Source organism: Canis lupus, chromosome 6, assembly GCF_048164855.1.
Source record: "Canis lupus baileyi chromosome 6, mCanLup2.hap1, whole genome shotgun sequence".
NCBI classification, from domain to species: Eukaryota; Metazoa; Chordata; class Mammalia; order Carnivora; family Canidae; genus Canis; species Canis lupus.
In genome coordinates this window covers 57921575-57936768 of record NC_132843.1, presented here as the reverse complement: position 1 = coordinate 57936768, position 15194 = coordinate 57921575, and the positions used below count along the sequence as shown (strand labels likewise).

General features: G+C 32.7%; 1 protein-coding gene across 10 annotated transcripts in view; it reads left to right on the top strand.

Moving 5' to 3' along the window:
* The window catches only part of COP1 (COP1 E3 ubiquitin ligase), a 242753-nt gene that overhangs the window by 184657 nt on the left and 42902 nt on the right, over positions 1-15194 (top strand). For 9 of the 10 annotated variants that reach the window (XM_072830730.1, XM_072830729.1, XM_072830723.1 and 6 more), the window contains 2 exons: positions 701-825; positions 2106-2266. In XM_072830730.1, the coding sequence (XP_072686831.1) occupies positions 701-825; positions 2106-2266 (286 nt within the window). Of the gene's footprint in view, positions 1-700; positions 826-2105; positions 2267-15194 lie in introns of those variants that run through there. The other variant, XR_012033052.1, reaches the window with a different exon arrangement.

The following is a 15194-nucleotide window of genomic DNA, read 5'->3' as shown; positions in this document are numbered from 1 at the left end:
TGGTAGACAATTTACAACATAAGATATATGGTATTATAAGATTTTTGTAACAAAAGGAAAAACAAAGACATGGTGTTTTATTGAAGTTTTATGACTGTCTCTATAATAGGATTACCAACTATCTTTATATTTGGTAATTTTTGGTAAATAATTGCATTTGAACATTATTTCAGTAAATAAATTACTTTATATAGACCATTCCAGTCACTCATAATATTCCACCCCTGTAGATACAACTAAGCTGTGAAAATAGTTTAAATTTAGTATACCAATATAATTCAATATTTGAAAAGTAAATTAATCCCAGTGGCATAGAGTATATCCCTGAAATTAAACACAATTCCCAATGGACCTCTTGTTATTTGATGATGGTGGTATGATGGTATTGAGGAGTAATGTTTATTAGTAAGCATTTCCTACATCTGCAAGGACTATTGAAAGCATTTTAAATGAATTAATTTAGTGTTCACATCTTACAGAATTTTATCTAATTCAATAATACAGGAATTGCTGTATTTCACATAACTAACGATGCCAAAGAAGTTATATCACTGTTTGGTTAATGGCATATTGAGCATTGTAACTCAGAAAAACTTCTTCCATAGTTTGCATTCTAAACCACCAAACTGGATTGCCTCTAATGAGTAGTTTCAGACCTTGAAATCTTAAATGCATTCTCATTTTTTTGTGTTTACCTCAGCTCAACAGACAGCCAGCTAAAGCTGTGGAATGTAGGGAAACCATACTGTCTACGTTCCTTCAAGGGTCACATCAATGAAAAAAACTTTGTAGGCCTCGCTTCCAATGGCGATTATATAGCTTGTGGTAAGTAAAATCGTCTTTTCCTGAAACTAATAGGAATTTGTCACTGAAATTGCATTCAGTGAATACAGAGTACATACCAAGTCAGGAAGTAATTTGTGCATTCAGCATATTGAATTCTTCTTGGATGGTACTGGAATAAACATTAGTCCTTCCCTCCTTTGCTGAACACAAACCATAACCTCATGAAATAACAAGATTGTTAAATATGTTTTGTAATTGTTCTCCATCATCACATAAGTTCTGTCAATATTATATAAAAGAAAATATTAATTTTTGCTTATGTCCTAATTTCAGAGACATTATTTGTCTTCTTAAGCTTGATGTTCATTTTCCCCTGAAGAGTTTTCTCTTCGTTAAGCAGTTTGTTTAGATAGTCTTGATCTGTTATTCTAGGGCTTTTGTTGTTGGTAATCTATGCAAATTTAAATCAGAAGCAGAAAAATTAAATTAGGTAATGTTCAAAGGCTAAATCCACCTAATGCCTAAATATATGAACTTTCATCAGTTTTTCCTAATAACTTGACCTTTATTCAGTAAAGTTGTTTATAATGTAAACCCCACCAAAGCAAATCTCTTGCAATTGTTATACTTTGATGGACTGCTCAAAAATAAAGGGCTTTTTTTTGGACCACTTATCTAATAGAAAAATGTCTTTATTGGGGAATGGGATGTACATTTTATTGGTTATTAAAATCTGACTTTGTAAGTGATATAACTTTTTTTTTTCCCCTCTTAGAAATCTTTCTAAATGTCATGTAAGATTCATGCTCTAATAACAAATTTCTGGTCTTTTGGGGATCCCTGGGTGGCTCAGCAGTTTAGCGCCTGCCTTTGGCCCAGGGTGTGATCCTGGGGTCTCGGGATAGAGTCCCACGTCGGGCTCCCGGCATGGAGTCTGCTTCTCCCTCCTCCTGTGTCTCTGCCTCTCTCTCTCTCTCTCTCTCTCTCTATGTCTATCATAAATAAATAAATAAATCTTTAAAAAAAATTTCTGGTCTTTAAACATCTGCTATAAATGACACTATTTTGCAGAATTTCAGCCTTCTGAAATGTTGTTTTATCATTTAACAATTATTATTTCTTTGGTAAAGTGTAGCTTTTTTCTATGAATCTTCTTCTCACATGATTCCTAAGAAATCCTGTGCTTTGTTCTTTTATATTCAACCTGTACAGAGTTGTCTTTTAGCTTAAACATTGAATAATAATTACCTTATGAATGTGATATCTTAATTGTGAGTTCTCCCATTCTAAAAAATCATTAAAAAAATTTTTTTTTTCAGGAAGTGAGAACAACTCTCTTTACTTATACTATAAAGGACTTTCTAAGACTTTGCTAACTTTTAAGTTTGATACGGTCAAAAGTGTTCTGGATAAAGACCGAAAAGAAGATGATACAAATGAATTTGTTAGTGCCGTGTGCTGGAGGGCATTGCCAGATGGGGTAAGTTCTCATATCAATTTTTTCACCTGGGTGTCTCATATAACACTTCATGTATTCACATGTGAATTTTTTTTAAGTTTAAAATAAAAATTGATATGTGATACACATTTTCTGTTTTGCCCACTATTGCATCACTAAAGGAAATAGACATTTTAGGTAGTTATTGAAATGTCACTAATGGAATAATGTCACACTGATAGAATGTCTCTCCTACGTACTCATAGTATCTTGTCCATATTCTGTTTTAGCATTATCACATTGTCTATTTACATCTCTTCTGTAAGACTGGAAAATGCAAGGAGTACACACTGTTTCTCATTTTCCTTAATGATCATATGCCGTATATACTCAATAAACATTTAACTGAACCTGGTATTGTTTTTGCAAGAAAAACATTTGATGTAGGTAAAGGAGAGTGCCCTATGTGTACACCTAATTAAATACTATTTCAGGGCAGATTTACTCTGTACAAAACAAACTTATACAAGAATATTTAAAAACATTTAATTTGTTAATAAGAAATTTGCACTTCTAGATTGCAGAAAGTTTCCTCAGACTTGTCATTTATGTTGTCACTTATTCCTACATTTTAAAGTATAAGCTTTCCCATAGTTATATGGAGAAATAACTGTATTTATTATAAACAATAGTCACTCACTAATCTTTTGGAAAAATAGCTCTTTAGGTGCTTATTTGGTTGTTTTTATTTTTGATACAAAAATTCTTCTTTGAGGTGTACTTTAAGAATTTGATTTATAGGTACTATTTAACTTTAATTAGATATATTCCATTACTGTCTTATTTACTAGTCTCCCAGTTTTGGCAATGGGAGACTAGATGATTTGTACTAATATTCCTTGTAAGTAGAACTAGAAAAGTTGGACCAAGTATATTTATTTTATTTTATTTTTATTTATTTATTTTTTAAAGTATATTTATTTTAAAAACAACAACAGAAACCTGTTTGAAAACATTGGAATGTAAAAAGATAGAAAAGAATTATCAGTACAGGAATGTGACCTTGGTATGCTTTTCCTCTGGGATCCTTTGCCAGTCGTGGTAGAATGGCTGAGAGCACTTATGGCAGCTTCATAGGGGCACAGGGATTGGAGTCTAGTGCTCACCACTGTGTGGGTGAACTCACTTTGGTTTAGGTCCCCAAAAGGGCTAGGGTCTAGGGTGAACTAGTTTGTAGGAGATAAACTCTCACAGTGATTACAATTCTGGATTGTATCAATCTTGAAATTAAATTGAAGTGTTCCTAGATTGCTAGTTAAAATTAAATCCTCTTTGAAAGAAGATTCAGAAAAAATCATCTAGGGATTTAGTTTTTTTTTTTTTTTTTAACTACAAATACAGTAGGTCACAAAAAATTGACAGACATAGGAAAAGGCAAGACGTTATAAGTTAATTCAGCATAAGCAGTGGACAATGGTAACAAAATCACAGCACTTCTGGATATTGGAGTTAGCAGATGTAGCTTAAAAATAACCATGCTGACAAGATAAAAGACACAATTGAAAATTTCAACTGGTAACTAAAAACCTATTTTAAAAATGAAAATCCTAGAAGTGAAAAATTATAATTGCCAAAATTAAGAACTCAGTGGATGGATTGTATGGAAGATAAGACAGAGTTGGAAAGAGAATCTATGGACCTGTAGTAAGTTAGAAGAAAATATACAGAAGGAAGCATAGAGAGACAAATAGGTGAAAAAACTACAGAAAATAGATAAAGGATGAAGTAAGAAAGTTTATTCAATAGAAGACCTAAAAGGAGAGAAAAGAAATAGTGCAACTGAAGCAAATATTAGAAGGGATTATTCTTGAGAACTTTACAAAATTGATGAAAGACATCAAGGCAGAGATTCAATTAGCCCTTGTACCCCAAAGAATAAATCTACAATGTGAGTAAAGATTTAATATTATACTTGGACCATGAAGAAATTTAGACTTGCCTGAAAATCTGACCTTGGATCTGCCATCTTATAGTACCACTTTGTGGAAATGTGCTGAATTAGGACAAACATGAAATGTTATTGCTAGCAGCTAGTTATCTCTTAAATTTACTATGAAACCCCATCTATACTATTGCATGTGGACTTAGAAAACTGTGAGTTGGCATATTGGCCTTACATCTATCCAAAGTAAACAATATAAGACTGACAGGAAACCAAGGCACATCTCTGTGTCTAGAACTACATGCACTCTAACTGTCCTTGGCAACTATATGTCCCCTTATGTGGGCTCGGGAGAGATGGAAGAAGCTTTGCATGTGTATAGTTGCTTGCCCTCCTAATGAGTTGGAAGACGTGCATGCTGAATTTCCTAGCCTATATTCCACACCTCTCCATAAAGCTAACTAACCTAGTTCAAGACTAAAGCTAGTTGTATCTGGTCCTGTGACCCCTGCTGGTGGTGGGGCAGCCACTCTTTGACACATCATAATAAAACTATTGAAAGTAAATGCAAAGGGACATTGTTAAAATAAGGGGAAAAGTTACTGTCTTCAGAAGACCAGCAATTAGACTGACAGCCAACTTCTCATGAAGCAATAGAAGCCAGAATTGGTGGAACTAGAGCCTCACTGTGTAAAGGGAAATACCTGCCAATCTAAATTTCTCTATGCAGTGAAAATCTCTCAAGACAAGAGTAAAATGAAGACACTTTTAGATAAATAAACATGAAGAATTTGCCACCAGTGGACCTACACTAATGAAAACCTGAAAGGATATTCTTAATGCAGAAGAAAAAGATGCAGAAGATGAAGATGAAAGAGATGCAGAAGATGGAGAAAGATGAAGGAATAGAAATGCTGGAAAGTAATAGAAGTGGTAATATGCAGTAAATCTAAATGCATATTGACTATAGAAAGCAGTGGTGCATTGTTGTATTTAATAAGCACATAGAATTAAGTATTTAACAGTAATAACATAAGCCAGAAAGATAAATGTGTTTAAAATGTTCTCAAGAATTTACCTTGTCAGGGAAGAAGTAAAAAAAAAACTATTATTAGACTGAAAAGCCTGCATATTGTAGTTTATAGAATAACCTATAAAGTAGATTCTTAAAGTTTGCTACCTTGATCAGCAGCATCAGCGTCACCTAGGAACTTGCTTTTATTTCCCAATAAAAAGATTAAGAGAAAAGTTCTCTAACTTGCTTCATTATCAGTCCAGATTTATTTTAAGTTTGATTTTTATATAGCAGTCACTTTGATTAGGCATGAAAAATGACTTCATTTCTCTATTTTAGATGAGGCAGAAAGTGTAAGAGACTCATTTATTCAACAGATATTATTATGCACAGTCATAGTTCTAGATATGGAAGATAAACTTGAACAAAACTGTAAGAAAAATTCTGGCCCTCTTAGGAGACTTAAAATTTTATGTGCCAGAGGAGACGAAAAACAAAATAAGTAAGTTATTATATTGAAGGTGATGGTGACTTGGAGAAAAACAAAGCAGGAGAGTGGGACAGGGAGGGCTAAAATAGGGGTTTGTAGTTTTCAGTGGTGGTGACAGACTCAACTACGTGATTCTGAATTAGAGCAAAGACAAGGACATGAAGATGTAATCCATGTTTAAATGTGGAAGGGTATTTAAGGTGGAGCAAACAGTGCAGAGGCCTTGGAGTAAGAAAGTAATTGGTGTTTGGGGAATAGAAAGAAGGCCGGTATTGCTGCATGACAGTGAACTAGGTGGAAGGTAGTTAATTTTAAAGTGGTGAAGAAGAACCATTTCAGCAGAGTATTGTATACCAAAAGTCTGGACTTTGGCTTTTACCAGATGTGAGTTGAAGCCATTTTAAGATTTTGAGCAAACGAATGATACAATCTGACTTAAATTTTTTAAAAATCAGTTTGACTATGTTGTAGAGAATAGACTAGGTGTCAAGAGCGGAAGCAGGAAGACTATTACAATAATCCAGGTAAGAGAACAAAGTGGTATACCAGTGAGAAGTAGTTGGATCCCGTTCATATTTTGATCATGGAACCAATAAATGCATGTGGAGAATGAAAGAGAAAAGTTAGGGTGACGCTGAGATTTATCCCCCCATAACTTAAGGAGTGGAGTTCCCAGTAATTGAGGAAAAGACTACCAGAAGTGTCTTGGAGAAGAACAGGAGGTGACTTTTGTACTGGTTAAGTTTGAGAATTACTAAAAATACCAAGTGGCGATGTTAAGTTTGAGATATACTTGCCTTCTTAGTGAATATACCAAGTTTGGAGTTCACAGCAGATTGTGGGATCAGAGATAGATGGTAGCCCTGATGTTTAAGCCAAGAAATTGCATGGTATCTCTGCAAGGGAGTCTAATTAGATATTAGAAGTAGTGTGAATACCATACTTTGGAGGGACCTTAATGTTTAGTGATTGAAGCAACAAGGAGGAACCAACAAAGGTTGAGAAAGAGTAGATCTCTTTATAGTAAGAAAGCTGGTGCCTGGGAAGCCAAGTTAAAGTTTTTCAAGGAGGAGGAGGGATTGATTGGCTTTGTCAAATGCTACTAATAACAAGTAGGATGATTAAAAAAATGAAAGGAATGGTATGAGAAAAGCTTGATTGGAGTATTTTTAAGAAAGAAAAGGAAAGGAAAAGTTGGAGATAGTGAAATACAGAGAGCTGTTTTGGGGAGTAGTAAAATAATACCATGTTTAATATCACCTAGGTTACTTTGTTAAAATATGAAATCAGTAGCTGCCTCTCAAACATTTCATTGTCTTTCTGTCCTTTATTTCTATCCTAATTTTGACTGCAAAAAAAGAGATCAATTTAAGGACACTTACAAAATAGCTTAACTTTGGAAGTTTTTAGTTTTTGGACAAATATCAGTGATGTATCAATTTACTGTATAAAGGAAAATGACCTAAAACTCTTCAATTAATGATAGTATAAAAATTGCGTATGCTTTTATGTTATTTATGGCAGTGATTTAGTCATAGGGAGGGAATGAGAAATTAAGAATGAGTCGTAGAGGGAAAGGCATGAAGACGAATAGATACATTCTTTTAGGACAGTATCTCAGTCTTATCAAAATTTAGGATATTCCTACAGATTAAATTTCTGTTTAACCTTTTTTTCTATAACCTAGATTAGGTATCTAGGTTATAGAAAATCTAGATATATAATCTAGGTTATATCTATATGTTTCTTTTTTTAGCCACTTCTGTGTAAAAATGAACCAACCAGTAATTTCAAACCCTGTTTTGAACCATCAGCCAAGATCATATATAATTCCCATTCTTTTTATTTCTACCGACCTTCAAGTAAACTGGAAAGAGTGTTACGTTGCACGCTGCCCTTTTTAAGCTGTTGGTCAGCTTTATTGTAGTAGTATTTGTTGTATCTCCTCTCCTTTATTCAGGGAAATTAATAGCATACTTCTCTCATACCTTCATGTTTGCTATATGGTCTATTTTGCTTTAGAATTACAATTTTTACTTTTAATTACTCTCACTTAAAGACAGAATATTTCTAATGTTCCTTTTTAAGATTTTATTTATTCTTTAGAGAGAGAGAGAGGAAGGTAGGGGGCGTGTGTGCACAAGCAGGGGGAGGGGCAGGAGAGAGGAAGAAGCAAACTCCCTGCTCAGCAGGGAGCCTAAGAAGGGGCTGATCCCAGGACTCTGAGATCAGGACCTGACTGGCCACCCAGGTGCCCCTAGAGTTACTTCTTTTAATCTGAGAAATGATACTTTGCCCTTTGTCTGTTTTTTTTCCTTCCTATGTTCCCCTGTATCTAAAAGCACCTTCGTTCAGTCACTTTTGGGGTTGATGACAGATTCTTCTGTCCTTTGTTCCTTAGCTTTGTCTTGCAGTTGTAGTTGCTCTAGCATTTCTACCATTTAAATGCCAAAATCTCTTCAACCATATTTAATTTTCAAAGGAATTTTGAGATGTTTCATTTGAACTCTGCTGAAAATTCTTTTCGTTTTTTAGAAGAATTTTAATTGCAACCTAGAAAGAAAGGTCTCTACAGTAGAAATGACAGTGATTATATGAATGATGAATAAAGAATTAATTCGTTTATATTTTGGTTTTAGTTTATTATTTTAATTCACTTTGAAGACGTTTTAACTAAAGAAACCTTAGTAGTTTAGAGTTACTGATATAAGATGTTCTATTATTGCCAAATTATTAGGGTTTTTCTTTCCAAGACCAAATCTTACTGTTTATATTGCCTACATCAGTATTAATTTTCATGATTTTTAAAATAATAGATTTGTGAGAAATAACTACTAAGAATAAGGTTATTTTACCTTTGTTTAGGATTTTGAATTTATTTCCTCATTGGTTATTTTTTAATTATAAATGAGGAGAACTTCATCATATGTTTAACTTGCTGTAATAAAGGAACTTTGCTATCCGCTTACTTGAAGAAGAACTGTAAATTCTAAAACTGTGTATTTGAATGTATTGTATCCATATTACACATCCAGATACATTCCATTTGAATGATGATTATACAATCTTTGAAGTAAATGTGGTTTGCTGTATTTCCATAGATAGCAATCAAATTTATACTTTTGAATATACAAAATAGTGGGCAGTTTCAATTCATATTTTTGACTCTACTTTGAAAAGTACCATATAATTTAGTTGGCTTCTTGTGTCCAGATGTAGTAAAATTTGCTGATACTTCTTAGAAGCAGCCATTATCTGTATTAATAAAGCCTATGGGTAATTGACAGTCTATGCCAGTTGTAGTTTCAACCTTTCTTTCTAAAATATACTATATATTCACAATTTTCAGTAGATATTAATATGGTCTAACATAGTTTTGTTTTATTCCTCCCTCCCTTCCATCCTTTTTCCTTCCTTTCTATGACATCCCTAAATCCTCAAATCCTTTTAGGTATACCTAAAAGGCAGTAGTGATATGCTCAGGATAATTCATTAACTAAATAATTATTCTTAACTAATTAAGAGTTGATTCAGAGAAAAATTTTTGCAATTTAAAGAGGGTGTAGGGGTCAATCCTTGGCAAAAATCACTATGATGGAGTATAAAGTCATCATCTTGGAACATTATCTCTTAGGATTTTTTACTAGATGATCATTATTGTAATTTATTACTCAAACAATTAGAAATGAGTACATGTATATTTAAAAGTATTTATAAAAGCAAAAAGTAGAAAAAATATCTATTAGCACTTTTTCCAGAAATAATCAATAGTAAAGTTGAATATAATTAATGTTATTTTCCATTCATGGGTAGTGTGTGTGTGTGTGTGTGTGTGTGTGTGTGTGTGTGTGTGTGTGTGTGTTTAAAGATTTTATTTATCCATGGGAGACATAGAGACCGGGAGACAGAGACATAGGCAGAGGGAGAAGCAGGCTCCATGCAGGACACCTGATGTGGAACTTGATCTGGGACTCCAGGATCATGCCCTGAACCAAAGGCACATGCTCAACTGCTGAGTCACCTAGGCATCCCATTGTTTGTCTTTTTAATAAACTTGAGTATTTTACGTGTTATCATGTATTCTCTTATTTTTTTCAGGTATTCTTTATATTTTGCCTTTATTAACTTTTAAAAACTATTTTTAGTGGCTACATATTATTCTATTCTAAAAATTTACTATAATTTGTATACCATTATTTTGTTGAGAATATTAATGTTTACTTTTTACTAGTATATAACTACTAATTTGATTACATGAATATTTTTGCAATAAATCTTTAAATTTCTAATTAATTCTTTAGAAGAGAACCTTTAAGATATATCCATTTAAAGAGAATGAATACTTTTAAGACTTTTGATTGAAATTAACTTGCCTTCCAGAAAAGTTTATTTATATTTTCTCTCACACCAAGAAACAAGAAAGTCCAGGGGGTTCATTTTCACCATGTGCATCAAATGTGGGATATAATGCCAGTATCTTAACAGGTTGAAAATACTCTGTTAGTAAATACGTAATTATTTTTAATTAATTGTTACCCTAAGTATTTTCTAAAACATTAACTTCTGATTTTTTACAAACTGTGTATGTACATGCTGAGAATTATTTTTTTAAAAGATAAATTCTTGCTTGAAAAAGAAATACCATGCAATTGAAATACTGCTTTATAATCATAGTCTTTTGGCAATTTGGTGTTTGTAATTAAAATCTATTCCACTATCTCCCACACCCTATAGTCTTGAAAGTAAAGCTTTAAAGCTAAGGTAAATACTGGTTATTCTTGATTTTTTTTTTTTTTTAATCATCACTGCTTTATTCAGAGACTGGAGTTAGGTAGAGGAGATTATGTATGTTCTGTATCTGTGGATCCTTCTGTTGGCATGTCCCTTACTTAGAACTGTTGGAATGAAATATAAATTGACTCAAGAATGCAAATGACTATTTCTGTTGTTAAGTCATCATTTCTATTTAAAGGGACACTATATTTCTGTTGGAAGCAGATCTTGAGTCCATGTAACTCCCACTCAGACTGCACAGGGTGCCCCCATTATTCTTTTATCAGTTCTGAATCACATCGTACATACTTACCTGATCTTGGGTCACCAATTCTAAGTGGGTATCTAATGGGAAAAGGCAATGTTCATAAAGGACACTTAACATTTCCTTAGCTCTTCAAAAGTGATAAAGAAAATGTATACTCTATCCTCAGAAAAACCATTTGTTATTAAGGGTGGTTATTTTCTCTTGTGGTTTAAAACACCAGGATTCATTGAAAGTTTCCATAAATCTAAAATGAAGGATGTCGGGACAGGAATTTTCCTCCCTTGAAACCAAGTCCAGCAAACCTTGGCTTGGGAATCTGTCAGCTAGGTTAAATCACTCCTACTATACATAGTTATATCCATACTAAGGGGGAGCATCTTTTTTAGTCATTGTAAAATACATTTCTATATTTTATTTATTTATTTATTTTTAAAGATTTTATTTATTTATTCATGAGAGACACACACACACACACAGAGAGGCAGAGACAGAGACCCAGCAGAGGGAGAAGCAGGCTCCATGTAAGGAGCCCGATGTGGGACTCGTACCCGGGTCTCCAGGATCACATCCTGGGCTGAAGGTGGCACTAAACTGCTGAGCCACCTGGGCTCCCCAATATATTCTTATTTCTAATGAATAAATTTAATTTAAGAAATTTCTAACTTTATATAATGAAACACGTTTTTAAGTGTTTTAAACTAAAGCCTTGTATTAAGGATATCTTTCTTTCTATACCTAAATCTCTCATGATTCCTATTCATTAAAAATATTTGCTGAATGAATTAATATACTGCCTTGTGCTATTATTTGTGTTCATGTCTCTTAACTCTTGCTAATCTGCAAACTCCTTAAAGAAAAGTATCCTGCTGTATTGAATAAGAGCACAGACTATGGAACCAGGTCACCTAGGTTCAATTAGATTTTCCACTTAGTAGCTCTGTGACTTTGTACAAGTTCCTCAACTATGCCATGGTTCAGTGTCCTCATCTATGTTTTTAAAAAAATTTTTTATGAAGTAGGCTCCATTCCTAGCCTGGGGCTTGAGTTTATGACCCTGAGATTAAGAGTTGTGTGCTCTACCAATGAGCCAGCCATGGTGCCCCCTCCTCATCTATAAAGTCCTGGTGATAATGGTAATTTACCTCTTAGGATTATTATAAGATTAAAATAAGTTAATGTACATAAAGAGTTTAGAATAGCTTTTAGCATATAGTAAGAGCTATATCAATGTTTGCTGTTAATGTCGTTCATTTTTAGATTATCCTTAGCACAAAGCAAATTCTTTGCACCTAATGTGTAATTAGTATATAATTTTTGTAGTGAGTGATACAGTCTTTCAGGCTTGCCCTTTATCTTGTTTGGTACATAATTAATTAAATAATTAATTAAATACTAACTTTGACACTAAAGAAGTGCTGGAGTAGAGGTGTCAGATACTTCTAACATCTAATAGACTCACTTGAAACTCAGTGGTAATATCAAGATTACATCAATTTAAGAAAACTAGTTTTCCTGACATCAGCATTCATGGGTACCTATATAATTATTTTATAATTACCAATTTGCCCCTTGGGAGAACCTCCTGGCTTTTACTTATTTTCAAAAGCACTGAAAATTTTAAAGTGCATGAAGCTATAATTATAGGGAAGTTGTTATTTATTATTAGCTTAATATTTTTGTGAGATTAATAGCCTGTTCTTCTTTCCCTTTCAACATTGCTAGTATTTTAAAAATTAGTCTCTCAAAAAGACTTATCATATCTGTTTTTCCAATTTTTATGCTTTTATCTATGAGATAGGCATTCCTCTCTGACTTAGTAAACACTGTGTATAAAACAGCAGATTGCAGTAACAAGGGAAACCAAAGCACATGTAAAAAGCCAGTCTGCTTTCATTGAAGTGCAGAATGTATCTATAATAAAATTTATATATACTAGTGATTCTCAAATCTGACTGATTATCAGAATCATCTTGGGATCTTTCAAAAAATATATATATCTAAAACAAAACATCTGTTCTTAGATCCATGAAGCCCTATTTAGGGGGAGAGAGGAAGGAGGGTAGAGACTTGTATTAAAAAGTTCTGTAGGCCTTCTTGGAAAATTATGTGAATATTCAAGTTTGGAAATAGATGATTTATGTTACCATTGCAAAGAGATTTGTTAGACGTAGTAACCAAGAGGCATAAATGGTTTGCCAGCATCTGCTAACAACATAATGATTTTAATTACAGATATCTAATATCTGTTAGAGATTTAGCTACTCCCTTATCCCCTTGGGAAGAGACATAAATAAAAATAACAAGATGTGGTCTTTTTCCTTTTTTTTTTTTTTTTAAGTTAAAAAAAAACTCAACCTTTAATTTATATTAATTTCCCACAATTTTAAGCTGTTTCTTATCCTGAGTTCTTCAGTCAACACCAAGAAGACAACATAGGAGCTTCTTTTTCTTTCTTCTCTCCTTTCTTCATTTCTGTTTCTCTTTTTCCTTTTATCTTTCCTTTCCTCTCTTCTTTCCTCTAGCTGGATGGTTTATAACACTTTAGAAAATTTTCCTGACTGGAAGAGGGCCAATCTGAATGAACTCTTGTCTTGGGCGTGGAAGGAAAGAAGATTGTGAGCATGGACCCTGACTTCCAGGAAGACTATGGCTCCCATCTCCTAAGTGCCCCACTCTTCCCTTAGTGTCCAGACTAGAATTGGGTGGGGAAGTAGAAAAGAGAGGAGACAAGAAGGTGGTGAAATATTGAAGCAACACTGTAATTTATTTTTTCTCTAAGTTAATTGGATTAAGTGTAAATATTCCTTGACCTTAATGTCCACTACTGTATGGACAGCCTCTGTGAAAACATTTGTTGCTTTAGATATTTTATGGTGAATATTGTAATGAAATCAACAAAATTAGATATAGTGGGTCTGCCACTCAACATTTTAAATATATCATTATTGTCATTTTTATATGTACTGTAATGGAATTTGCCCTACATTAGGATAGTCCTTATAATTTTTCTCATTAAATTTTTTGAAAGTGTTTGTCCTGAAATATGCCAATTTTGAAGCATAGAATTGACAAAACTCTTTAAGCTACTTGTTTTTTTTTTTAGCTTGTGTAATAAGGGAAAAAAGAAATATATTAATTTGAGAGTGAATTCTGAATTATGTCATTAACCTATTATTAATTTTTTTATAATTATCCCACCATACTTAAAACTGTCCAAAATATTTTAGGATGGGAAGAGATGTAACTTTGGTTTCTAAATGTTTATCTTTTGATAGTTTCTACCAAATTTCTATTAGAAGTAGTAGAAGGCCACAGAGTGAATATTGAATATCATTTCCTTGACTTAAAAGTTTTTAATGAATGCTACTTGAGTTGGTTTTGTATGCTGAAGTATATGTATGAAAAATTATGATCATTTTCTAATTGAATAAAAATATAGTCAGCAATTATTTAAATCAGAATTAACTAAGGACAGCAACTGTTTAAGAGAAAAATGTTTCCTGCTAATTCAAACTTGCATCCTATCTTGGGAAAAGAAACATGTTTGCATTTTACTTCTCTAGTCTCCTATTAATCCCTGTTGTTTTCATGGCATCTCTCTACTGATGTGATCCTTATAGCTTTTCAGATCTTCTACTCCATCATTTCTTAAATACTATTTTATGTAGCATTTTTCCAAATAAAGCTACAAAATGTGGCATTGGTATTTCTAGGATGAAAAGTCATTACTGCTGAATTTAGAAATAATCTGATTATGTAGATTAAAGAAAAGTCGCTATGTTATATTTGCTCTAAAGAAGCTTTTAATTTTGGGCTTGTTTTTATTAGTCTTTTTTTACTCTAGATAAGCAGACTAACTTGGATGAAAATATAGATTCTTTATTTGAACTGTGATAGCCAACTGAAAGGTAAAGAGAAAGGCAGAAAATAAATCTGAATCATTTGGTTTAAATGACCAAAGTGTTTATGTGTAATTGAGAATTAAATAGACAATTGATATTGCTTATGTTTGTCTTCAGGGTCTTCGAATCTGATGGAAGTAAGTTTAGGGATAGATTATATAGAAAGTAAATCTGGCTTCAAGATCAGTTCTTTTTTTTTTTTTAATTTTCTGTTTTAAATCCTAAGTATCCAGAGCTGTGGCTTTGTGACACACCAAATATATCTTTGTCAGTTGCTTTCTAGAAGTTAGGAGAGCAAAACAGTAATAGTTGCCTTTACTTTTAGTGGTTTTATTTTTTAATTGTAATTTTAATTTTTTTTTATTTCTCACAAGGGTTAATTTTAGGAGACCCAAGAGTTTAGCTTTTTATTTAAAAAAAAATTGCTAAGATTTATTATATTCCTTATGGATCCTCCTGTAGTATTATCACCTGATAAATATGAAGTGAAGCATTTTATTTCATGCCAGACTAAATACTTTTGAAATATATGGCTTAATATATATAATTCTTATTTTTAGTAGCCAAGAATAATTAAGTT